This window comes from Enhydra lutris, unplaced genomic scaffold (genome assembly GCF_002288905.1).
Source record: "Enhydra lutris kenyoni isolate GAN:26980312 unplaced genomic scaffold, ASM228890v2 scaffoldscaffold28, whole genome shotgun sequence".
Classification (NCBI taxonomy): domain Eukaryota; kingdom Metazoa; phylum Chordata; class Mammalia; order Carnivora; family Mustelidae; genus Enhydra; species Enhydra lutris.
In genome coordinates this window covers 4,829,493-4,857,116 of record NW_019154112.1, presented here as the reverse complement: position 1 = coordinate 4,857,116, position 27,624 = coordinate 4,829,493, and the positions used below count along the sequence as shown (strand labels likewise).

Below are 27,624 nucleotides of genomic sequence, written 5' to 3'. Positions count from 1 at the left end.
TACAACCCAAGACAGAACCAAGAGTTGGACGCTTGAGCAACTGAGCCACCCACGTGCCACTAGATTTAATTTTTTTAAACCAGTTTTAGGTTCATAGCAAAATTGAGCAGGAAGTACAGGGTTCCCGTTTTTACCCCCAATCTCCACACACACATGCAAGATCCCCTACCATCAACACCCTCCACCTGAGTTGTTCATTTGTTCCAACTGATGGTCCTGTATTGACACATCATTGTCACCCAAGAATCCACAGGTCATATCAGGATTCACTCTTGTATATTCTGTGAGTTTCGAAAAATGTACTATGACATACATCTGTTATTACGGTAGCATACAGAATGATTTCACTGTGCTAAAAATCTGTGCCCTGCATTTATCTGTCCTTCTCCCCTAACTTCTGGCAACCACTGGTCTTGCTGTCTCTATAGTTTTACATTTTCCAGAATATCATACAGTTGGAACCATATAGTATGTGGCTTTTTCAGATTGGCTTCTTTCACTTAGTAATATGCATTTAAAGTTCCCTCATATCTTTTCATGGCCTGATAGCTCGTTTCTTTTTAGCATTGAATAATCCATTGTCTGGATATACCACGGTTTATCCATTCATCTCTTGTAGGACACCTTGCTTGCTTCTAGTTTGGGTCATTATGAATAAAGCTGCTATAAACCTTGGTGTGCAGGTTTTGTGTGGACATTAGTTTTGAATTCCTTTGAGTAAATATCAAGGTGCATGATGATGGATTGTATGGTAGAGTATATTTAGCTTCGTAAGAAACCTCCAAAATATCTATCATTTTACATTCTCACCAGCAATGAATGAGAGGTCCTCTTGCTCCACCTCCTCCTCAGCCCTGGGTATTGTCACTATTCTGGATTTTGACCATTTAATAGGGGTGTAATAGTATCTCCTTTTAATTTGAAATTCCCTAATAACATATGAGGTTGAACACCTTTTTATATGCTTATTATCTCTCTGTATATCTTCTTTGGAGAGGTGGGTGTTCAGGTCTTTTACCTTTTTTTTTTTTTTCTTAAGATTTTATTTATTTATTTGACAGAGAGAGAGAGATCACAAGTAGGCCAGAGAGGCAAGCAGAGAGAGTGGGGGAAGCAGGCTCCCTGCCCAGCAGAGAGCCCGATGCGGGGCTTGATCCCAGGACCCTGAGATCATGACCTGAGCGGAAGGCAGAGGCTTAACCCACTGAGCCACCCAGGTGCCCCTCTTTTACCCATTTTTAAGTCAGGGTGTTCATTTTCTTATTGTTGAGTCTTAAGAGTTCTTTGTTGTTTGAATAACAGTCTTTTATCAGATATGTGCTTGCAAATATTTTTTCATAGTCTTGTGGCTTGTCTTCTTATTCTCTTAACACTATCTTTCACAAAGCAGAAGTTTTTAATTTTAGTGACGTCCAGCTTACCAGTTTGTGGGCTTTTTTTTTTTTTTAAAGATTTTATTTATTAGAGAGAGTAAGCAAGAGAGAGAAGGAGCAGGGAGAGGGGAAGAGGGAGAGGAAGAATTAGACTCCCCACTGAACAGGGAGCCCGACCTGGGGCTCGATCCCAGGATTCCAGGATCATGGCCTGAACTGCAGGCAGATGCTTCACCAACAAAGCCACCCAGGTGGCCCCACCAGTTCTTTATTTTATCAATTTTGCCTTTGGTATTGAAGAAGTCATCATCATACCCAAGGCATCTAGGTTTTCTGCTATGTTTTCTTCTGGAATTTTATAGTTTTGCATTTTATGTTTAGGTCTGACCCATCTTGAGTTAATTTTTGTGAAGGAAGAAAGGTCTGTGTCTAGATTCATTGTTTTACATGTAGGTGTTCACTTGTTGCAGTACCATTTTGTTGAAAATATTCTCCTTTCTCTTGTATTGCCTTTGCTCCTTGTCAGAGATAAGTGACCATATTTATGGAGGTCTGTTGTGGGGCTCCCTTTTCTGTTCCGTTAATACATTTGTCTCTTCTGTCAAAACCACACCGTGTTGTTTACTGTAGCTTTATCATAAGTTTTAAAGTTAGGTAGTGACAGTCCTTTATTATATGACTTCAGTATAGAGGTTGGCTATTCTGGATCTTTACCTCTTAGTATGAACTTTAGAATCCATTTATTGATATCAACCACAAAAACTTGCTGGGATTTTGATTGGGATTGTATTGAATCTACAGATCAAATTGGAAAGAACTTACATCTTGACAGTATTGAGTCTTTCTATTCATGAACGTGGAATAGCTCTCCATTTATTTAATTCTTAGTTTTTTCATAGTTTTATAGTTTCCTTCATATAGATTTTATACATATTTTGTTAGATTTATGCATAAGTACTTCATTTGGGTGCATGCTAATATAAATGGTATTGTGGGGGTTTTTTTGTTTTTGTTTTTGCTTTGTTTTGTTTTAAGATTTTATTTATCTATTTAACAGAGAGAGATCACAAGTAGGCAGAGAGGCAGGCAGAGGGGTGGGGGAAGCACGCTCCCTGCTGAGCAGAGCCCGATGCGTGGCTCAATCCCAGGACCCTGGGATCATGACCTGAGCCAAAGGCAGAGGCTTAACCCACTGAGCCACCCAGGCGCCCCGGTATTGTGTTTTTTATATCAAATTCCACATATTCCTTGCTGCTATATAGGGAAGCAGTTGACTTTTATATATTAACCTTATATCCCGCAACCTTGCTACAGTTACTTATTAATTCCACAAGTATTCTTTTTTTTTTTTGCCAATTCTTTCAAAATTTCTTATAGTCATGTCATCTGCAAACACAGTTTTATTTCTCCCTTCAATCTGTATACCTTTTATTTTCTTTTCTTGTCTTATTGCATTAGCTAGAACTTCCAGTCTGATGTTTAAAAAGAATGGTTAAGAGGGGACGTTCCTTGTACTTGACCTTAGTGGGAAAATGTCTGGTTTCTCATCATTAAGTGTGAAGTTAGCTCTAGGTTTTTATAGATTTCTTTATCAAGTTTGAGGAAGTTCCCCTCTATTCCTAGTTTACTGAGCATTTTTATCATGAACAGTAGGTGTCAGATCTGGTCAGATGCTTTTTATGCATCTATTGATAGGATCCTGTGATATTTATCTATTTATTTATTTATTTATTTATTTGGGCCTCTTGATGTGCTAATTGATTTTCAAATGATGAACTAGTTTTGCATACCTGGGAAAATCACACTTCATCTTGATTTATAATTATTTTTTTAAAGATTTTATTTATTTATCAGAGAGAGAGGAAGCGCAAGCAGGGGGGAGCAGCAGGGAGCCTGATGCAGGGCTCAGTCCCAAGACCCTGGATCATGACCAGAGCTGAAGGCAGATGCCCAACTGAGCCACCCAGGCACTGCAATTTATAATTTTTTTTTTTAATTTATTATCAGATTTGATTTGCTGATATTTTGTTGAGGTTTTTACATCAGTGTTCATAAGAGAGAATGTCTATAGTTTTCTTGTAATGTCTTTCTGGTTTTGGTATTGGGTAATGCTGGCCTTATAGAATAAGTTAGGAAATGTTGCCTCTGCTTCTATCTTCTGGAAAAGAATATAGAAAATTGGTATGGTTTCTTTTTAAAAGTTGAGTAGATTTCACCACTTAACCCATTTGGGCTTGGTGCTTTCTGTTTTAGAAGATTATTAATTATCATTACAATTTCTTTAGAAATTATATTTTTAGATTTAGATTATTTAGATTGCATGTTCTTGTGAGTTTGGGCAGGTTGTGTTTTTCAAGGAATTAGTCCATTTCATCTAGTTTATTGAATTTGTGAACATAGTATTCATTGATTCATAGTGTTCCTTTATTATCCTTTTGATGTTTATGAGATCTGTAGGGATAGCCTCTCTTTCACTCCCAGTATTAGTAATTTATGTCTTCATTTTTTCCTTAGTTAGCCTGATTAGTGACTTAGTGATTTTATTGATCCTTTCAAAGAACAGCTTTTAGTTTTGTTGATTTTCTTTATTGATTTTCTGTTTTGAAATTCATTGATTTCTGTTCTTTTTTTTTTTTTTTTTTTTTTTTTAAGATTTTTTTGAGAGAGAGAGCATGGTGTAGGGGGCATAAGGGGGGAGCAGACTCCTGCTGAGCAGGGAGCCCGATGATGCAGAGATCCATCCCTGGACCTGAAGGCAGACGCTTAACTGACTGAGACACCCAGGTGCCCCTGATTTCTCTTATAATTTTTAAATTTCTTTTTCTTCTACTTTCTTTGGATTTAATTTGCTCTCTTTTTCTAGTTTCCTAAAGTGGAAGCTTGGAGTGTTGATTTTAGATCTTCTTATCTAATATTTGCATTCAGTGCTGTAAATTTCTGTTGAAGCACTGCTCTCAGTGCATTTCACAAATTTGGGTAAGTAGTGTTTTTAAGTTTATTTAGTTCAGAGTATTTTTAAATTTCTCTTAAGATTTTCTCTTTGACCTCTGTGTCATTTACAAGTGTGTTGTTTAATCTCCAAGTATTTTGAGTTTTCCAGCTATCTTTCCTGTTACTGATTTCTAGTTTAGTTTCACTGTGTTCTGAGAGCATATGTTACATGATTTCTATACTTTGAAATAGATGTTTTATGGCATTAAAAAATTTTTTGGCAATAAATAAATAAAATTAAAAAATTTTTATGGCAATAAAAAATTCTGTTTTATGGCACAGAATGTGGTCTGTTTTAGTGAATGTACTGTGTGAATTTAAGAAGAATGTGAATTCTGCTGTTGTTGAATGTAGTAATCTAGAGATGTCAGTTATGTCTAATTTCTTTTCTGCCTGCTAGAACTATCCATTTCTGATAAAGGGTGAAGTCTTCAATAGTGGATTCCTTTACTTCTTATAGCCCCATCAGTTTTTGCCTCACATATTTGGATATATTGTTATTTGGTGCATACACATTAAGGATTATTATGTCTTCTTGGAGAATTGATCATTTTATCGTTATGTAATGCTCTGATATAGCACTATGTAATACACTTTCTGTCTGATATATTTTTTTTTTGCTCTGAAGTCTGTTTATTCTGACATATAGGTATTCATGCTTTCTTTTGGTTTGTGTTAACATGTTATGTCTTTCTCCATCCCTTTCCTTTCATCTGTATATGTTTTTATATTTAAAGTGAGTTTCTTGGAGACAACATATCAGTTGGCTCTTGTTTCTTGATGCAGTCTGATAGTCTTTTGATTGGTATATGTAGACCATTGATGTTCACAGTGATTATTGATATCGTTGAATTAATAGCTACAATATTTGATACCATTTTCTATTTTGTTGCTCTTGTTCTTTGTTCTTATTTTTGTCTTCCACTCTTTTTCTGCCTTTTGTGGTTTTAGTTGAGTACTTTATAGGATTCCATTTCTTTCTTAACATACCAATTTTGCTCTTCTTTTTTTTTTCTAAGTGATTGCCCTGGAATTTGCAATATGTATTTATAGCTGTTCCAAGTCCACACTTTCAAATAACACTATACCACTTCATGGGAAGTGCAAGTGCCTTTTAATAACAAAATAGTCCTTATGCCTCCATCCCTTCTATCATTTCTGTCATTTAGTTCACTTATATATAAGTTTATGTACATGTAAGTCACAGTGTTGCCATTATTCTTTTATACTATTATCTATAAGATCAGTTAAGAATAAGAAAAAATTTTTATTTTTCCTTCTTATTCTTTCTGTAAGGCTCTTTTTTACATAAACCTGACTTTCTAACCCATATCATTTTTCCTTTTCCCTAAAGTTCTTCAAACATTTTCTTTCGGGCCAACTCTACTGGCAACAATTTCTATTAGGTGTTTTTTGTTTGTTTGTTTATTTGTTGAGAAAGTCTTCCTCCTTCACTTCTAAAGGATAATTTTGCAGGATACAGAAATTTAGGTAGATGTTTTTTTTCTTCTCAGTACATTAATTGTTTTGCTCCATTCTCTTTTTGCTTGTCTGGTTTCTGAAGTGAAGTCAGATATAATTCTTAACTTTGCTCTTCTGTAGATAAGCTGGATGTCTTCCTTCTAGGTTTTTTTTTAAACTTTCTTCCTTATCTTTGATTTTCTCCATTTTGAGTATGATATGTCTTCATGTATTTGTGTGTGTGTGTATTTATCCTGCTTGGTGTTCTTTATGCATCCTGGATGTAGGCTTTGTGTCTGATATAAATTTGGGGAAATTCTCAATTGTTACTGCTTCAAATATTGCCTCTATTTCTTTTTCTTTCTAACATTTCCATTATGTAGTGTTACACCTTTTATAGTTGTCACACAGTTATTGGATGTTTTGTTTTTGTTTTTCCCGGGTTTTTTTTTTTTTTTTTTTTTTTTCTTTTCAGTTTTGGAAGATTCTGTTGACATACATCAAGCTCGGGGACTCTTTTCCTCAGTTGTGTTTAGTCTACTAATGAGCCAATCAAAGGCATTCTTCATTTCTGTTAACAGTGTCTTTTGAACTGTAGCATTACTTTTTGATTCATTCTTAGAATTTCCATGTCTCTGTTTACCCATTGGTTCCTTGTCCATTAGAACCCTTAACATATTAATCATAGCTATTTTATATTCATGGTGTGATAATTCCAACATTCCTGCTATATCTCAGTCTGGTTCTGATGCTTGTTCTGTGTCTTTAAATTGTGTTTTTTCCTTTTAGTATGCCTTATAATTTTTTGTTGAAAATTGACCATGATTTACTAGATGAAAGGAACTCTAATAACTAGGAGTTTAGTAGCATGGTGGCTAGATGTGTAAGGAAGGGAAGCAGTTTAAATCCTATGATTAGGTCTGTGTCTTTTAGTGAGCTTGTCCCTCTGGGCTGTGAATTTCACAGGTGCTTCTCTGTCGTTTCAGCTCTCTTCCTCCACAGTGGCCAGGCTCTAATAAAACCCCAATAGATTAGGGTCTGGTAGAATACTTCCTCAGGAAGGCAAGCTTTGTAAAGAACAAGATGCTCTAGAGTATTTGAAAATGGCTATTTTTTCCTCTCCACAGAAGCAGGGGAGGTATCTGGAAGTAAAAACACAAAAGTGTGCTCCCTGCCCCACTGAAGCTTTTGATTCTTGGACTTTTTTTTTCTTCTTTTAAAGATTTTATTTATTTTTTTGACAGAGACATAGAGAGGGAACACAAGCAGGGGGAGTAGGAGGGAGAGAACAGGCTTCCCACGGAACAGGGAGCCTAATGCAGGGCTCGATCCAAGGACCCTGGGATCACAACCTGAGCCAAAAGCAGATGCTTAACAACTGAGCCACCCAGGCGCCCGATCCTTAGACTTTTCTACTGCACTTCTAGCAATCCATTAATTATACTTTGGGTTTTCCTTCCCCACCCCCTCTCAGCCCCACCGGTTCCCTTGGTAGTTTCTGCTCCAGTAAGTTGTTACTTTTTGTATTTGTATGTCTCTCCAGTTTTGGTGGCAGTGGTTTGCCCTATTACTTCACTTTTGCAAAAAATCTAAGAGGGGCACCCAGGTGGTCCAGTTGGTTAAGCGTCCGACTCTTGATCTTGGCTTAGGTCATGATCTCAAGATCGTGGAGATCAAGCCCCGTGTCAGACTCCATGTTCAGCATGAATTCTGCTTAGGATTCTCTCTCTCCCTCTGCCCCTCCCACCACTTGTGCTCCCTCCCTCTCTCTGTCTTTCTCTCAAATAAATAAATGAAATCTTTTTAAAAATCTAAGAAGAGTTGTTAATTTTTCAGCTTGTTCAGATTCTTTGTTGTTATTAGAACAGAGCGGCAACTTCTAAGCTCCTTATATACTGGACCAGAAACTAGAAGTCCCTTTTAATTAGTATATTTGAACAGGTATTTATTTTCCCAAGCAAAGTAGTCTATACACACACAGTCTAAAAGATAAAAACAGTCTCCCTTATTGCACAACTTTCATTTTGTTTAAATTTGTAACTTTAGGTAGAGATTATCATTATTATTAAGATACAGTTATTCAGGGGCGCCTGGGTGGCTCAGCCAGTTGAGCATCTGACTCTTGACTTCGGGCTCAGGTCATGATCTCAGGGTCCTGGGATTGAGCCCCAAGTGGGGCTTGACAGCAGGGAGTCTGCTTGTCCCTCTCCCTCTCTCCACTTGTTCTCATCTCTCTCTCTCTCAATTATATAAATAAAATCTTTAAAATATATATCATTCTTCAAAATACAAAGTTATCATGTGTGATACTGAAAACAATATCAACAGTAATTATTTCAGTTTAAGGCCAGGGAATTTTACTGCTGTCGTTGATCACACCTATTTTTCCTCATTCATTATTGGTTGACTGTAGTATACTGGGTAATTACTTTTAAGAAAAGTACAGAGTGTTATTACCTGTTTTGAAAAAAATGTTTCACACATGAATGGTTTGCGTAATTATAGACTCCTTGAATAGTAATCTTTTCCTTAGGACTGCTGACTTCAAGCATTTGGTGTTATAGAGGAAAAGTCTGGTATCAAATTATTTTTCCTGTGTAAATGCATGAAAACTTTTATCTGCATTGAAATTCAGGCATGTCACTGGAGTCTGCCTCATACCTGGAGAGTTTTTTTTTTTTTTTTTTTAAAGATTTTATTTATTTATTTGTCAGAGAGAGAGGGAGAGAGAGCGAGCACAGGCAGACAGAGTGGCAGGCAGAAGCAGAGGGAGAAGCAGGCTCCCTGCCGAGCAAGGAGCCCGATGTGGGACTCGATCCCAGGACGCTGGGATCATGACCTGAGCCGAAGGCAGCTGCTTAACCAACTGAGCCACCCAGGCGTCCCTGGAGAGCTCTTTTGATAGGAAGTCTTGTATCTTTCTGTAGCTTCAGGATCTTTCCCTCTTTCTTTCTTTATTGCCCCACCTTCATCAATTCTATTTTCTTCTGCTAAAACTTTTCCATTATGTTGTATTCCCTTATCCTTTCTTATACTTTTGATCTCCACATTTTTACCTTGTGTTCTGGAAGAATTCTTCAAATTTTGGCCTTCAAAATCTCTTCTTTTCTGCTGTATTCAGTTAGCTATTTATTGCCTTCTCTGGGGTTATTGGTTTGTAATAATAATGGTGATGCTATTTAGGAATTTTTTTCTGTTTTCACAGTGCTCCCTATTTCTGACAGTCTGCCACTGTTTGAGAACTGTAATGTCTTCTTTGGTCTTACTGAATAAGAATTCAGTTTTTCTTGTATTAACTTTGAATTATCAGATTGATTGTCCTGTTTTGAATTGTATCTTTTCATGTATTTGACTTTTCTCTGAGTGCTCATTCTTACCCTGAAGCATGAGTTTATTTAGTAGTTGTAACTGAAATAAACATTAGCAGTGATTAGGGCCCTTTTTTTTTTTTTAAGGGATACTCTCTTTCTTCTGCCTCTCTTTGCTTTTCTGCATCTCACCTGCCTCAGCCATCAGCCCTACTCCACTAGCCTGCTCACTCCTTATAAACTCATCAGTCTTGCAGGGCCCGAGTTCCTGTCCACTGCAGAGTTAAGAGTTCTGCTGACCGCTCATTCCCTGCTCCGCACAGGCAGAGTTTAGTAGGACACTGATGTGCATGTCAGGAGCGGTTGCAGGGAGTATTAGGGGCTGGGGTAGAAGATTCCTTTACTTTCTTCATAGGTTTCACCTGTTTTTGATGCTTTTCCATTCACTCCATTCCTACCAGGCCAGCTGTCTGCCAAGATTCAAAGTTCCATGTATGTCAGTTGTTAAGGAAGGAAATTAAGACCACTGAGTCAAATACATGGACATAGACCTGTTCATCTAAGAAGAATGTTTCTTTTTTAAGATAACCTTTCCCCCTGAATTCTAAAACTGTATCAAAATAATATTTTTGTGTGGTCCCTAGTTTAAAAATAAAATAGGACTGGAAGACTTAGAAAGAAAAGAAACATTGCTTAAGTAATTCCCTAGGGAAAACCACAAATAGGTAATGTCTTATTTCTTGCTTTATACTTGCACTGTCTCACTGAGGGTTTTGCCCTTACAATGAATGTGTTATATCAACAGTCACATTTGTAAGTTTTATAATACCATTTTTATTCTTTGTTGCTTTTACGTACATTTTGTTCTTTTTAGGGATCCACAGCCTCTCAGATTTCTTTGAAGATAATAACTACTCTTCCCTAAGTTCTCAAGCCCAGTATCAGGCTCCCTGCTTAGCAGGAAGCCTGCTTCTCCCTCTCCCGCTCCCCCTGCTTGTGTTCTTTCTCTCATTGTCTCTCTCTCTCTCTCTCTCTGTCAAGTAAATAAATAAAATCTTTAAGAAAGAAAAAAATTCTTTAGTCACAATTGAAATTTTATTATTTATTTTAAACTTACTAGGAGAACCTAAAGGTCATCTCTCTTTTATTGCAAATAACTACTAAATTATTTTTCAACCATTGTTTTTACAAACTGGAATAAAAGAAATCTCTTTACTCAATTTATCTGTTTACATTATCACATATAATTGAATACTACCCATTGATGAATAACTAATTCAGTGGCTTAGTGTAGAGATTAGAATCTGCTCTGTTAGAGAATATAGCACTGTATTTGAGCTGGTTTGTGTTGGAATAGAATAGAAGTTGAATTGCTGGGATAGGAGCCAGTAGCCTTCTGCTAAATGAATTGAGTCCAGATGACTCTTCCAAACCAGTTGTACTTGCTTTCCTATCCAGCTCCTTATTCCAGGAAAGGATTTTTAGTCCTTAGGAAGTAGATCCACAGTGGACTTTCCATTGATGCCTATACAATTCGCCCTGGCTCCAGCAAATAGTAAATGCAGTTTTTGCCTCTGGAGACTCCATAATCTTTAAACCACCTGACAATCACTGGGCCTGGGGAGATCTAACGGACCCAGCTGAGGTGCCACTTAGCAGAGAGCTTCCCGCACAGGAAGTAAATTTAAGGACTCTTGAGTCTAATTCACCTTGAGGGGACACCATGTGACTCAGAAAAAGCTACGTTTCTAGGTTAAATATCACAATAAATGTAACTTGGTTACACTTTAAACTGAAATAATTAATAGACACAAACTTGTATTAAACAGAAAACAAGGGGCGCCTGGGTGGCTCAGTCGTTGAGTGTCTGCCTTCCGCTCAGGTCATGATCTCAGAGTCCTGGGATTGAGCCCCATGTCAGGCTCTCTGCTCAGTGGGGAGCCTGCTTCTCCCTCTTCCTCTTTCTGCTGTGCCTCTCTGTGTCAAATAAATTAATAAAATTATTAATAAAATTATTAATAAAATAAAGAATAAGTAATTAATAAAATATTCTTTAAAAAAGGAAAAGAAAACTTGTCATATGTTTCAAACACAGTAGTACTGAATGACGAAGAATGAAAGGGTGGAAAAACGTGTGTCAGGCAAATAATAACCAAAGGAAAACTTAGATAGTAATTATAACATTAAGCAAAGTAGAATGTAATTGAAAAGCATGTAGAGAGACAAGAGGGACACTTAATATTAATTAAAGAGATGGTATAGGGGCGCCTGGGTGGCTTAGTAGATTTAGTGTCTGCCTTTTACCCAGGTCGTGATCCCAGGGTCCTCGCATCAAGCCCCATGTCAGTCTTTCTGCTCAGTGGGGAGCCTGCTTCTCCCTGTCCCTCTTTCTGCTGCTCCCCCTGTTTGTGCTCTGTCTCTGTCAAATAAATTCTTTTAATCTTTTTTTTTTTTTTTTTTTTTTTTTTTAGATTTTATTTATTTGACAGCCACAGTGTGAGAGGGAATACAAACAGGGGGAGTGAGAGAAAATAGATGGTTACAGGTTTTTTTCATTTTTATTTTTAAAAAAGTGTACAGGTACAGAATGGTGTGATTGGTTGTTTGTCCTTGTGACCACGTGGCTGACTGGGGATGCAGCTCAATGCCACTGTCTGGTATCACAAGAGAATATCATACCACATAGCACTAGACCAGGAAAAGATCAAAATTCAAAGTACAGTTTCTACAGAATGTGTATCACTTTTGCACCATCATAAAGTAAAAAAATCATAAGTCAAACCATTGTAAGTCAGGGGTTGTCTGTATATATACTCTGACACATGCAGTAAAATTAGAAATCAACAATAAAGTTAGCTTGACAGAGAAATATATATTTGGAAACAGAAAAAAATGTTCTAAATAATTCTTTTTTTTTTTTTAAGATTTTATTTATTTACTTGACAGAGATCACAAGTAGGCAGAGAGGAAGGCAGAGAGAGAAGGGGAAGCATGCTCCCCTGCTGAGCAGAGAGCCCCATGCAGGGATCAATCCCAGGCCCCTGAGATCATGACCTGAGCCGAAGGCAGAGACTTAACCCACTGAGCCACCCAAGCGCCCCCTAAATAATTCTTGAGTTAAAGCACAAATCACAATAAAAATTAGTAAACAAATAGAACTGAACAATTGAAAGCCCTTCATACCATGACTTACTGGGTATAGCTCATTCAGTTCTTTGAGCCTTAGAGGCTTTTATTAAAAAGCAAAATAGACATTAAATAAACTAAGCAATCCATTCAGTACACTAGAAAAAAACAACAGGATACACTCAAAGAATGTAAAAGGATGGAAATAGCAAGGAAAAGGGCAAAAATTAATACAGGAAAATATAAATGATCAACAAAACCAAAAGTGGGTTACTTTTATTTTTCTAATAAAATAGACAAGCCTCTTGCAGGACTATTGATAAAGGAAATGAGAAAAGGTAACAAATAAATAAAATAAGAAATAACCATAGAATATAATAGAATCTTCTACATTATGAGAATGCTGCTATGTAGAGCCATAAACACAAAAATTAGAAAACTTCGATAAAAATTTTCCAGAAGAGGGTACTTGGGTGACTCAGTCAGTTAAACATTGGCCTTCTGCTTGGGTAATGATCCCAGGGTGCTGGGATCAAGCTCCACCTCAGCTTCCCGCTCAGTGGGGAGTTTGCTCCTCCCCCTCCCTCTGCCCCTTTCCCTGCTCTTACTTGTGCACTCTCTCTTTCTCAAATAAATAAAATCTTAAAAAAAATTTTTTTTTTTGTTCTAGAAAAAGCTACCCAAACCTACACAAAAATTAGAATACCCGAGGGTACCTGGGGCCTTAGTCACTTAAGCATCTGACTCTTGATTTGGGCTCAGGTTGTGATCTCAGGGTTGTGAGATTGAGCCCCACATCGGCTACGGGCTAAGCGCAGAATGAGCTTGAGAGTCTCTCCCTCTCTCTCTTCCCCTCCCCCATTCATGCGTATTCACACTCTAAATAAATAAATAAATAAAGTCTTAAAAATTAGAAAATCTGGGGTGCCTGGGTGGCTCAATGGTTAAAGCCTCAGCCCTCAGCTCGGGTCATGATCCCAGGGTCCTGGGATCGAGCCCCACATCAGGCTCTCTGCTCCTCTCTCTCCTGCCTGCCTCTCTGCCTACTTGTGATCTCTGTCTGTCAAATAAATAAATAAAATCTAAAAAAAAAAAGGTTAGAAAATCTGTATACAGATTAATGTTTATCAAAATTGAGTGTTTAATCACCTGCTGACAAAAAAATACTAAGATTAATTGAACTTTACCAAAATTTCAAAAATACACGTTTTTATCCTTTTTTTTTTTCAAGATTTTATTTATTTATTTGACAGAGAAACACAAAGAGGGGTGCAGCTGGCAGAGGGTGAGGGAAATGCAGGCTCTCTGGGGTTTGGGGGCCTGATGCTGGGTTCAGTCCCAGGACCCTGGGATCATGACCTGAGCCAAAGGCAGACGGTGAACCAACTGAGCCATTCAGGCACTCATATATATATTTTAAGATTTTATTTATTTATTTGTCAGAGAGAAAGAGCGAGTGAGCACAAGGAGGGAAAACAGTAGGCAGAGGGAGAAGCAGGCTGCCTGCTGAGCTGGGAGCCTGATGTGGGACTCAATCCCAGGACCCTGGGATCATGACAAAGGCAGCTGCTTAACCAACTGAGCCACCCAGGAATTCCCCACCCCTATATATTTTTATCTTAAAGAACTGTTTCAGAAAAGAACTATACCTCTTAAGGCTTGGGTACTCTTGATCAGTGATCAGCAAGCTTTTCTGTAAAGGGCCAGATAATAAATACTTAGATTTTGGAAGCCGTATGGTATCTCTCACAAATACTCAGTTCTGCTGTCATAACATGAATGAGCCCATACATAATACTTCAGTGAATGAGCCTGGCTATGTTCCAGTGCAAGCTTATTTACAAAAATCAATGGCAGGACAGATTTATAGTTTGCTGATCCCGATCCTGATAATTAGAAGTAGAAAGGATGGGCACCTGGGTGGCTCAGCTGGCTAAGTGTCTGCCTTCAGCTCAGGTCATAATCCCAGGATCCTCGGATAGACCCCTGCGTTGGGCTTCCTACTCAGTGGGAAGTCTGCTGCTCCCTCTCCCTCTGCTGCTCCCCCTGCTTGTGCTCTTTCTCTCTATCAAATAAATAAATAAAATCTTAAAAAAAAAAAAATCCCAAGTTAAAGAAGAGCAAATAGGATCTGCAACTTTCTCAAAATATCGCACAACTAAATTATCCCCAAAATACAAGTCTCAGAAAATATGCTTATGTAATTTACTTCATTAAGAGATTAAAATTAAATTATCATCTCAGTAAATAAGGAAAAATTATCTTAAGTTCAGTATCCAGGGGCGCCTAGCTGGATCAGTCAGTAGAGCATGTGCCTCTTCATCTTGATATGACTCATAGGTCGTGAGTTTGAGCCCATGTTGGGGGTATATTGTACTTAAAATAAGAAAAGATCTTTAAAAAATAAAATTCAGTATCTGTCCATTTTGAAAGTTGTTAGCAAACTAAAATAAAATTCCTTAACCTGATAGTTGGTCTTAATAAAACCTGCAATAAGCATCATAGTTTTGAAATCTTCTGAGTTTTCCCAACAGACAGGAAAAAGGCAGTTACGTTTGCTCTCATGCTACCATTTAATACTAAACTGGGGTCCTAACCACTGCAGTAAGACAAAAATAAATAGAAATTGTAAATATTCAAAAAGAAGAAGCAAAATTGTTATTTGCAGACGATATAATTATTTACTTAGATGATATAATTATTAACTCAGAAAACGAACACAACGGAAACTGGTACAACTAGTAAGAGCATTTAGAAAGGTTGCAAACATAAGATTAATATGCAGAGTCCAGCAATGTTTCTTTTAAAGCAGTAATTGATTAGAAAATGCATAACTTTTTAAAAATACAAACCATTCATAGCAACAAAACTGAACTAAAACTAAAATGCTTTGCTGTAGACTAGTGCAGGATGTTTACAATAAAAATAATAAGTTTGTTGAAAATACCTAAGGGAGAGATAGTCTATTTCCTGATAAGACTATTGTAAAGATGTATTTCTTAAATTAACCTAAAAATTCAATAATAAAAATAAACATCCCAAAAGGATTTTTCAGAGATCTGAAAAACTGATTTTTGATATTTTAATATTTATATGGAAGAATAAAAGTACAAAAATGGCTTTGAAGTTTTTGAAAAAGAACAGAGGAGAGGGGACTACCCTTGCAGGTATTAAGATAAAGCTGTATTAGTTCAAACCACACGATATTAGTATACAAATTGACAACTAGATTGGTAAAACAGAATGATACCTACTGGATCTATTCTGGAGCCTCTGGATCATTGGGTATTTTGGGAATAAATTCCCAAGTTAATTTTGATGGATCATATTATCAGACTATTAGAAAAAGTGTGGGAGATTGAAAGAATACTCAAAAGACAAAAGGAAAAGATAAGTAAAATCAGCAATATCTTATGAAACATGTTTAGCATAGGACATCAAAAATAAAAACAAGTAAGTCAGAGAAAGGCAAATACATTTCATTTCACTCATATATGGAATTAATAAAAGAGAGAGAGTGAGACAAACCAAAAAACAGACTTGTAACTATACAAACTGTTGGTGACCAGAGGGAAGGTTGGCGGTGGGGGGAATGGGTGAAATAGGTGATGGGGATTGAGGAGTGCACTTACGAAGACCACATAGAGAATTGTTGAATCAGGGGCACCTGGGTGGCTTAGTGGGTTAAAGCCTCTGCCTTTGGCTCAGGTCATGATCCCCGGTCCTGGGATGGAGCCCCGCATTGGGCTCTCTGCTCAGCAGGGAGCCTGCTTCCCCGCCCCCTCTCTCTGCCTGCCTCTCTGCCTACTTGTGATCTCTGTCAAATAAATAAAATCTTTAAAAAAAAAAAAAAAAAAAGAATTGTCGAATCACTGTATTGTATACCTGAAACCATTGTAACACTGTATGTTAACTATACTGGAACTAAAATTTAAAAACTTAATAAAATTAAAAAAAAAAAACGAAGATAAAAGACAGGTATCAGGCTGGGAGCAGAACATATGTTTATCACAGAGGTTAAGTATTAAGACAGAATTTCAGAAGATCATTACAGGGACACCTGGGTGGCTCAGTTGGTTGGATGACTGCTTTCAGCTCAGGTCAGGATCCCGAAGTCCCGGGATCGAGTCCCGCATCGGGCTCCCAGCTCCACGGGGAGTCTGCTTCTCCCTCTGACCTTCTCGCTCATGCTCTCTCTCACTGCCTCTCTCCCAAATAAATAAATTAATTTAAAAAAAAGATCATTACAATGGTCAATAATCAAATAAGAAAAGTGGATAAAATAGTATGAATTCCCAAAAGAAATCCGAATGTCCATTAAACAGGAAAAAGTGCACCGTTAGAAAAATTATGCAGTGTAATTTCATACTCCTCATGTTGACTTAAAATTTAAAAGGCTGACAACAACAAAAAAAATATTCAAGAGGAATGAGAGTGATGGGAACTTGTACGTTGCCTGTGTACTTGGAGAATACACCAGGTAGTTACTGCTGTGTAACAAGCTGTCCCCAAACTCAGTGGCTTAAATTAGTTAAGTATTGGTTGTTACTCACAAGCCCATGGGTCTGCTTCCAGTGTCTACTCCTCAGTACTAAACTGAGTGGACTGCTCCAATGTCTACGGCCGGCTCTGGGCAGAGTAGGCAGCTCTGCTCCTCTTAGCTAGGCTTTCTCGTTTGGAGATCAGCCGGCTGTAGGCTGCTTTCTGTTACCCTCGGCTGAGACAGGTCTTTCATCCTTTAGGAGACTAGATCACATGGCAGTGGCAGAGTTCCAAGAGACAGAGTGGAAGCTACAAGACCTCTTGAGGCCTAGTCTTGGAATTGGTACAGCGTCAGTCTGCATTCTCTTGGCCAAGTCACAAGGTCAGCCTCGTAAAGGAGTATCCCTTGATAGGAAGAACTGTAAAATCACATTTCAAAGGACATGGATACAGGAAGAAGTAGAGAATTGTGGTCATTTCTGCCATGAGGAACTTGATAATATGTGGGGAAATTGGTGGTACTTTTATCCTGTGATTCAGAAATTTGATCTTAAAGAAACTGACACAGGTGGTGGGTTGTAACAAGGATATATCTACAAGAGAGGTTTTGGGTTTTGGTTTTGGGTTTTGCAGTGGTTTTTATAATCACAGAACTAAATGTGTACCAACAAGCAAATGAATTAATTGTGGTAAGTTCCTAAAGTAGAATACTGTTCAGCAACCAAAATGAATTAACTTGAACTACATATTTCAATATATCTAAAACTCAGAATCATGGAATTGAGGGGACAAAGTTGCAGAAAGTATAATCCTTTTTTTTTTTTTAAATTGAGTAGAGGAACATACAGAAAGTACTGTTTACCGTGAATAATGGCTAGATACCTAAGTATTACAAGTATAAAGATATGCAAGAGAGTGATAAACACCAAATTCAGATGAGTAGTTACCTTTAAGGGCTGGAGAGTACACACGGGGCTTTAGTGGTACCAGTAGTTTTATTTCTTTAAAAAAAATTAAAAAATACATGGGTGCCTGCGTGGCTCAGTCAGTTAAGCGTCTGTCATGATCTCAGGGTCATGGGATTGAGCCCCTAGTTGGGCTTCCTGCTCAGCGGAGAGTCTGCTTCTCGCTCTTTCTCTCCTTGACTCTTGCATGCATGCACACTCTCTTTCTCACTCTCAAATAAATAAATCTTAAAAAAAAATAAAACACAAAATGGTACATCACTATTTGACAAAGCTGGCTACTACCTGAATGTCTGTTATTTCTTTACTTTTTTGATGTTTGAAATATGTAAAAAACAAAACCAAAAAATCTCTGGGATGGGATTTCACTGGACTTAATCATGATGGCGTCCCATCTACTTTCATCTGTCTTCAGTGTGACTCTTTTCCTGCTGTTACTTAAGTTTGGCAGGTACCAGAAAGGTGTGTGTATTGAAGACCGTATATTTTTGTTCCTGGGTTTCCTCATACACATACTTGCCTGAGAGTGGCTCCCCTGAGCTCCTTTTGGGTCTGGGCTTATCACTTTAATAGAGCAAGCTGTTACACTACAGTTCCCTTGGATGTTCATAATTATTTTGGGATACTCAAGTCTTCCTCTGAGAGCTACCTTCTAAATCAAAGCGAGTAGCAGGAAGTGTTCTGATACAGTACCAGAGTACCTGCCTAGAAGCGGCTTCAACCATACCGGTTATTTTTCTCACGTAGCAAGCCCAGAGGTTGGACATTCATTATGTCATGCTTCAGCAGCTCGGCCACCTCAGGACTCAACTCCCGTTCAGCTTCTCATTGAGTCTCCTGCCCTTCGCCTTAGGTGCACAGGGTGACTGTAGCAGCTCCAAGTTTTCAGGTCCCCACTTGACAAGCAAGTTGTAGGGTTTCTTTTTATGCAGCTCTTTATCATGGTGGGAAATCTTTCCATGAGCCCCCAAGAGACAACCTCCCAGAAACCATTGGTCCAGAACTGGGTCATGGCACACCTGAACCTGTCACTGCAGAAGGGAGCAGAATTCCCTGTGCCATTCCAGGTGTGCCATAGCTCTTGCCTGAACAGAATCCAGGTCTTACTGGTAGCACAGTGGAAGGAAGAATGCCCGTGCGCTAGACACCTGTCAGTGTCTGCCAGAATGTCCACCTTAAGAGTAAAAAATAGGTTTCAGAAGGTGATGATCCATTTTGTACCCACTCAGACTACAACGACACAGCCAGGGCTCTTCGTGGTGGCATATTGTCGGAGGGGCGTTCTCCAAGGCCGGTCCATTGGCAGTGCCTCCGCCTGAGTCTCGTGTGCTTGGTGGGAGAGCTTACTAGCAGGAAAGACGGCATCACAGGACTCTCGCTAGTTGGTACTTCCAGTCTCAGCAAAACACCCCAAAAGGGGAAAAAAAGAAATTTGTAGGGTTTTTTCTTTTTAAAAAGTAAGCAGTTGCCCAAATTATTTTTGTTAACTAGTCCGAAAGTGCTAGAATTAAAGTATTCTACTTAGAAGTTCAAGGCAGCACTTAACTGCATGTAGTTGGATAATGAAGGGCAATAGATTTTTTCTTTTTCTTTTTTCTTTTTTTTAAAGGGAGTTCTTACTGCTAGCTAAAATTAGCTTTTAAACAAAGTCTCCTTCTCCGGATTTTGGGTTTTTGACATATAGATTGAAATTATAACTGCTTTTATATGATTTGGAGAAGAACAGGTCCATCCCAGCACCCTGCCTACACCAGACTTCCATAAACCCTGACTCAAATCTCATCCCGAAATGTTGGAGCCAGCTCTCTGTCTAATGTGACCCTGACACCTACCCCAGCCCACATGCGAGAATCATGTGAGCGACAAAAATAACTCTCTCCTGGTGCTTGTGGCAAAAGTTGACAGGGAGCTAGCTCAAAGCTGATTGGACGGTGGAGAAGCATGAAAACGTAAAATGTTGCAGTGAACTCTTGTCTTGGAGGACCTTTGCCTCTGAGGAATCTTCCTCTTGATCAGCACTATGACTTTCAAGAACTGAAATCCTCTTGCTTACGAAAGAGGCACCTCCTCCTAAGAAAACTGGTAGATAAAAGAATATTTCTTTGCTTTTCACCATAAACTCATTGGCAAGATCACCTTAGATAGAATTTTCAAAAGTAGATCCCCTAAATATTGGTATAAAACTTGAAACACTGGGGGCGCCTGGGTGGCTCAGTGGGTTAAAGCCTCTGCTTTCGGCTCAGGTCATGATCCCAGCAGGGTCCTGGGATCGAGCCCCGAGTCGGGCTCTCTGCCCTGCGGGGAGCCTGCTTCCTCCCCCTCTCTCTCTGCCTGCCTCTCTGCCTACTTGTGATTTCTCTCTCTCTGTCAAATAAATAAAATCTTTAAAAAAAAAAAAAACTTGAAACACTGAAACAAAGCTATTGTTAATTTCCACAACTTGAAGTTTAATTAGAAGTGAAAATAAATGCCACTAAAATTTCTTTGTGCAGATGGCATTATTTAAGTTACACTAGACTTTGTAAGAAGACATCTATTTTATTTTTTTCAGATTTTATTTATTTATTAGAGAGCATGAGTGGGGTGAATGGCAGAGGGGGAAGCAGGCTCCCCACTGAGCAGAGAGCCCTGGGACTCCCGTGTCGTGACCCAAGCCAAAGGCGGATGCTCAACCGACTGAGCCACCCAAGCGCCCCAGAATGCATCTATGTGATAAAGAAAAATGCAAAAATAAAAAAAAAGAAGAAGAAGAAAGAAAAAGAAAAATGCTTTAATGCTTTTTCCAACTGCCTCTGTTAAAGTAAATCAGATATGTGTTGATGTTGAATGCAGAAAACACCATTATTAAACAAAAGTTTTAAATAAGTTGTATTGAACTGTCATAATATTAAATTAATTGCTCCCTTAAGAATTAGAGATTGGGGGGCACCTGGATGGCTCAGTGGTTTGTGTCTACCTTTGGCTCAGGTCATGATCTCAGGGTCCTGGGATCGAGCCCCGCATCAGGCTCTGTGCTTGTTATGGAGCCTACTTCCCCCTCTCTCTGTGCTGCCTCTCTGCCTATTTGTGATCTCTCTCTCTGTCAAAGAAACAAATAAAATCTTAAAAAAAAAAAAGAATTGGAGATTGGAGCGCCTGGGTGGTTCAGGCAGTTAAGTGTCCAACTCTTGATTTTGGCTCAGGTCATGAGATTGAGCCCTGTGTCAGGCTCTGAGCTCAGCGTGGAGTCTGCTTGTCCCTTGTCCCTCTCCTCCTCCTCCACTCCCTATCCCCATGAGTACACACTCTTTAAATAAATAAATAAAATCTTTTTTTAAAAATCGGAGATGAGGGACGCCTGGGTGGCTCAGTTGGTTAAGTGGCTGCCTTCAGCTCAGGACATGATCCCAGTGTCCTGGGATCGAGTCCCACATCAGGCTCCTTGCTCAGCAGGGAGCCTGCTTCTCCCTCTGCCTCTGCCTGCCATTCTGTCTGCCTGTGCTCGCGCTCTCTCTCTCTCTCTCTTTCTGACAAATAAAAAGAAAAATTGGAGGTCATTTTCTTTTCTAAACTTTTGGTTTCTTTAGGGAAAAAAATTTTAATTGAACAGTTAAAACTGCTAAAGAGAACTCTGTCTCTACTTTGCAGAGGAGAAATGTGAATGATGGCCTCTATGAACCTCTCTGAATCTCCTTACCTCCCTCCCTCCCCACCAACCTGACGGATGCTCTAGGCCCAGTCGGTGGGACCACAGGCAGGAGCACGAGTGCCACGTCTCAAGAGTTGATCTGAGTGTTCAGGCTACTGGGGTCAGGGTACTGAATTGGTTTTCTAGTCTAGGCTGGCCTGCCAGCTCGTCCCACTTGTTCAGGCAGCTACATTGGTTAATTCATGAAGTACAATCTTAGTCTTAGCTGGCCGTGGAGTGCAATTATCTCTAAAAATGTAAAGAGTCAGTTTAAGGGCACCTGGCTGGCTTGGTCAGTGGAGTGTGTGGCCCTTATTCTTCATTAGTTCAAGCCCCACATTGGCTGTAGAGATTACTTAAATAAATACAAAAAAATTTTTAAACTTGTAGAGAATCAGTTTAAATGAGAAAAGGTAAACATTTCCATTTCAGTAGACCCCAAAGCCACATGGGGGAAAGAATGGATGGGAAATGAACAGGCATGTTGGCAAGAGGAAAGAAGAGAATTCTTTGACAGATAATTCTCAAAAATTAATTTTTAAATATAGCTCACCTAGGAGTCTAGGCCTATAAATTGGCCTTTATTTTAAATATCTTTGAAGAACTTCCAGAGTACTTATTTCAAAATTTTCTTCATTCTGTACAGATTTAATGAGTACCTCTTGTCTTTAGAAAGTATTTTTGCCTCAATTTTTAGTTTATTACAAATTTAGTTATAAAATAACATGGCAGTGGAAATTAAAAACAAGTTACAGCATTTCCTAGGCACTTCCAGGGATTCATCCTTCTCTTGCTCTCCTCACCTCTAGCAGGGACAGATATAAAATAGAAAAACCAAAAGCTAAAAAGACATAGCTTGGTACAAAAGTAAGGTGGGTACCATCTCTATAGATCAGAAACAGGGTAGAACTCCTGAATGTCATGGGAAGACTGCAGCCTGACAGGCCTTGGGTGGCTAGTGTTCAAACCCCTTGGAGTAGGGGGAGCCCAGGTTCCCAAGGAAAGGATACCAGGAGCAGAGACTTTTAGAAAGGTGTGCACCTAGGTAGGGAGAGGACACAGAAGCAATGCACCATAAAAGATGGAGCCAAACCATACCCTGATTCCGTGGCTCTGCCTGCAGTATTCCCTGGATATCCTTGGAGCAGAAGCTTCACAAGTAAGCCCTTCACCAGTTGGAACATGAATTCACTTCAGATGAAATGAATTTTATGGCATGGCCTGACAAGGAACTTAAGTATGTTCAAGCTGTTCAAAGGTGAATGAAGGGATAACTTTAAATTTAAAAGAACAAAAAATCATGGAAACAAAGGCATACATAATGGAAACAGATATGTAAAGAACAGGTAGAAATGAAAAACATGCCTAGAGATGGGATAGCTCTAGTTTTGATAGGCTGAAAAGAAAATCAATTGAAATAAACTGAAAAATGTGTCTGTGATGCATCAGAAAGACACAAATTAAAAAAAAAAAAAAAATACCGAAGGGCCAATAGGAGATACGGAGTTTATGCACAAAGGCCTGACCACTGTATGAAGTTGCCCCCTCCCTGTCACTCTGTCCATCATATCATTCTGTGCATCTCTGTCAATTCCTGTCACTAGCAGAATCACCAGGTTTATGTACTTGTTAACTTATGCCTTCTGAGCTGCTTCTACAAGGTGCTGAGCCGTTTCAGGCATACTGTATGCAGACAGCCAAGAACGAGTCAGATAAGGATCCTGTGTTCTTGGATCCTGTGTTTTAGCCTATTTATCACTGTATCTCTGACACGTATTAGGCAATGTATTTGTTGAATGAATGAATGAATGAATGAGTGAGTGAGTGAAGTAATTAATACCTCAAAATATCTTCCGTGTAGCTTCATGGCCTTGATTACCTGCTGTGTTTGGCCTGCATGGCAGTGGGGAGAGAGATGGGGAGGAGATGAGAGGAATCCTCCCTCCCTAGCGCACACCTGCTGTTACCAGTCTGTGACACTCAGAAAATACTGGTGTGACCTCCATAGACCTAGTCATCCTTGGGTTTTGATTCAGAATGAGACCAGCAATATAAACAATATTAATGTGTTAATTCTTCTTCTTCACTTTTCAGGCTGGAGTAAAAGGGACATTGGGAAGATTAGTTGGAATTTTTGAGGTAAGCCTGTTAAAATCTTTGATGCAATTGGTATCATGTTCGTAACCATGTAATATGGATATATGTATTTCTTTGTCTTCGTCCTTTCGGGCTGCTGTAACAAAACTGAGTGGCTTGTAAACACTAAAAATGGGTTTCTCACAGTTCTGGAAGCTAGAAAGTCCAAAATCAAGGCCCCAGCAGACTCACTGTCTGGTGAGGACCCACTTCCTGGTTCATAGTTACTAGTTTCTCCTGCTATCCAAAAGTAGTGTGTTCATAGGAAGCCTTTTGTAAGTCAAAATGGTAGAAAGTGAAGAAGCAATTAATTTATATGGTGATTTTTTTTTTTAGCACTTCCAAAACCAAAAAACAATCTCTCTGAGGCTTTTCTGATACTTCAGGATCCATGTTGTTAATGGTTACATAAAATAAGTGAAGTTAACGCACAGGTGTGCAGAGCCCCAGTCCACAGCTCTGGCGGCTCAATGAGGGAGTGCTGAGTGTAGTTCCCAGGGAAGGAGCCCAGCTGACCACCCTCTCCTCTCTCACGGCTCCAGGTGGCCACTGCTTCTAATAGCTCGCTGCAGTGGAAATGCTGAATGCTTCTTTTGCTTTTCACTTTTATTTTTTTAAATAAACGCAAATTCCTCTTCAGATTTCTTTCAGTTAGCAAAAGCGGGTACTGATGTAGGTCTTTCATAAAAGTGAAGTGGCTTACCTAGAATTTTTGAACAGCAGGGGGTACTTGTAGCCATTTCTCTCTGTTTTCACACAGTGAAAGGGGGATGGTTGCTCACTGGGGCCTCTTTTATCCCAAGAGTCAGCCCTTCTCAACCCAATCTGCTGCCACATTGGGAGCTCCTAATACTACCTCCTAATACTAATCCATTGGGAGTTAGGATTTCAACATCCTAATCATGGGGGGACAAAAACATCTAGTCCCTTGAGGTCTGAGTCTAGGGTAGACGCCATCTTTGTTTTGCTGTGTTTTCAAAACAAAGCAGCACCAAGAGAATAGTTTACTTTCTTTTTCAAAATCCCATAGTCTCCTCCAGACAAATAGGATTATTTCAAAGTACAGGCGTAACCTCAGAGATACTGTCGGTTCAGTTCCAGACCACTGCAATAGAGCATTTATTGCAATAAAGCAAGTCAAATGTTTGATTTTTGTCAGCGCATATAAAAGTTATATTTATACTATATTGTAGTGTATGAAGTGTATATATACACTTACAATGTCTGTATTAATGTATATGCCTTAATTTAAAAATACTTTATTGCTAAAAAATGCTAATCATCATGAACTTCTAGCAAGTTACAGTCTTTTTGCTGGGAGAGGGGATTGCCTCCGTGTTGATTGCTGACTGATCAGGGTCATGGTTGCTAAGAATTGGGTTGGCTGTGGCAGTTTCTTAAAATAAGAAGTTTGCAGGGAGCCTGGGTGGCTCAGCCATTAGGCGTCTGCCTTCGGCTCAGGTCGTGGTCCCGGGGTCCTGGGATCAAGCCCCTCCTCGGGCTCCCTGCTCAGCAGGAAGACTGCTTCTCCCTTTCCCACTCCCCCTGCTTGTGTTCCCTCTCTCACTGGGTCTCTCTCTGTCAAATAAATAAATAAAATATTTAAAAAAAAATAGCTTGTTGCACCAGTTGACTCTCCCTTTTGTATATACTTTTTCTGTAGCAGACTATGCTGTTTACACACAGTACAACTTCTTTCAAAATTGGGAGTCTGTCCTCTCAAACCTACTGCTGCTTTATCAACTGCGTTTATGGAATATTCTAAATCTTCTGTTGTCACTTCAACAATCTTCACACAGTCTTCACCAGGGGTAGACTCCATCTCAAGAAACCACTTTCTGTACTCGTCCATAAGAAGCAGCTTCTCATGTCTTCAGGTTTTACCATGAGATTGCAGCAATTCAGTTCCATTTTCAGGCTCCACTTCCTTCCTTCCTTCCTTCCTTCCTTCCTTCCTTCCTTCCTTTCTTTCTTTCTATCTTTTTTGATAGCATAAGCACAGGGCAGTTGGAAGGAGAGAAGGAGAGAGAGAGAGGTTTTTTTTTGTTTTGTTTTGTTTTGTTTTTTTTAAGATTTTATTTATTCGACAGAGAGAGATCACAGGTAGACGGAGAGGCAGGCAGAGAGAGAGAGAGAGGAGGAAGCAGGCTTCCTGCTAAGCAGAGAGCCCGACGTGGGACTCGATCCCAGGACCCTGAGATCATGACCTGAGCTGAAGGCAGCGGCTTAACCCACTGAGCCACCCAGGCGCCCCGAGAGAGAGAGTTTTAAGCAGACTCTATGTTGAATACGGAACCCAGTGCAGGGCTCCATCTCACGACTCTGAGATCATGACCTGAGCTGAAACCAAGAGTTGGACGCTTTGGGTCCCTGGGTGGCTCAGGTGGTTGGGCGAGTGCCTTTGGCTCAGGTCATGATCCTGGAGTTCCAGGATTGAGTCCCGCATCAGGCTCCCTGCTGAGCAGGGAGCCTGCTTCTCCCTCTGACCCTCCCCCTCTCATGCTCTCTCTCTCTCAAATAAATAAATAAAATCTTAAAAAAAAAAAAAAGAGTTGGACGCTTAACTGACTGCAGACTCCACTTACTCTAGTTCTCTTGCTCTTTCTACCACATCTGCAGTTTCTTCCTCCACTCAAGTCTTGAATCTCTCAAAATCCTTCATGAGGATTGCAATCAGCTTCTTCCAAACTCCTGTTCGTGTTGATATTTTTTACCTTTTTCCATGAATCACCATTGTTCTTTATGACATCTAGATGGTGAGTCCTTTCCAGAAGGTTTCCAGTTTTCTTTGCCCAGATCCATCAGAGGAATCACTCACTCTCTGGCAGCTCTAGCCTTATGAAGTGTATTTCTTAAATAGAAGGACTTACAAGTTGAAATGACTCCTTGATCCATGGTCTGTGGAACGGATGTTGTGCTAGCAGGCATGGAAACATTCATATTGTCCATCTCCATCAGAGCGCTTGGCTGACCAGGGACACTGTCAATGAGGAATCTTTTTTTTTTTTTTTGTGGGGTTTTTGGCTATTCTTATTAGCATATAATGTATTATTTGTTTTGAAAGGAATCTTTTTTTCTGAGCAGTTCTCAACAGCGGGCTTTAAGTATTCAGTAAACCATGTTGGAAACAGGTGTGTTGTCATCCAGGCTTTGTTCCATTTGTAAGAGCACGGCAGAGTCGATTTCGCTTAATTTTTGAGGACCCTAGGATATTTGGAATGATCCTTGAGCCCTGGCTTCAACTAGAAGTCACCAGCTGCTCTGACCAGAGAGTCACTCCGTCCTTTGAAGCTTTGCAGCCAGGCATTGACCTCTTTGACTATGAAAGTCCTAGATGGCATCTTCTTCCAATAGAAGGCTGTTTCGTCTACACTGAAAAGCTGTTGTCTAGTATAGCCCCGTCATGGATGATCAGACCTAGGTCTCCTGGAGAACTCGCTCCAGCTTCTCCACCAGCACCTGCTGCTTCCCCTTGCACTTTTGTGTTACGGAGACGGCTTCTTTCCTTAACCCGCATGAAGCCACCTCTCCTAGCTTCAGGCTTTTCTCCTTCGGCCTCCCCACCTCTCTCAGCCTTCACAGAACTGAAGAGAGCAAGGGCCTTGCTCTGGGTCAGGCTTTGTCTTAAGGGACGGTTGTGACTGGGTTGATCTTCCATCCAGAACATTCAAACCTTCTCCATATCAGCGGTAAGGCTGTTTCGCTTTCTTGTCATGCATGCGTTTACTGCAGTAGAACTTTTAATTTCCTTCCAAAACTTTTCCTTTGCATTCACACCTTGGCTAACTGGTGCGAGAGGCCTAGCTTTCAGCCTGTCTTGGCTTTCAGTGTGCCTTCCTCACCAAGCTTAATCATTGCGAGCTTCTGATTTAAAGGGAGTGTAGAGCTATGCAACTTTTTCTCTCACTTGAACATTTAGAAGCCACTGTAGGGTTATTAATTAGCTAATCTTGTTTTATAAGTTTATTTTTTTGTTGTTGGTTTTTTTTTAGAGTTTATTAGAGAGAGAGAGGAGCACAAGCAGGGGGAGCAGCTGGCAGAGGAGGAGAAAAGCAGACTCCTTGCTGAGCAGGGAGCCCAATACGGGGCTCAATCCCAGGACCCTGGGATCATGA

The 27,624-nt window shown here is 39.5% G+C and overlaps 1 protein-coding gene across 1 annotated transcript in view; it reads left to right on the top strand.

Annotated features, from left to right (window-relative positions):
* LOC111152252 (diphosphoinositol polyphosphate phosphohydrolase 1) overlaps positions 1-27,624 on the top strand; it is a 114,113-nt gene that overhangs the window by 81,581 nt on the left and 4,908 nt on the right. The window contains exon 3 of the mRNA XM_022510699.1: positions 23,468-23,512. Within this exon, the coding sequence (XP_022366407.1) occupies positions 23,468-23,512 (45 nt within the window). The remainder of the gene's footprint in view (positions 1-23,467; positions 23,513-27,624) is intronic.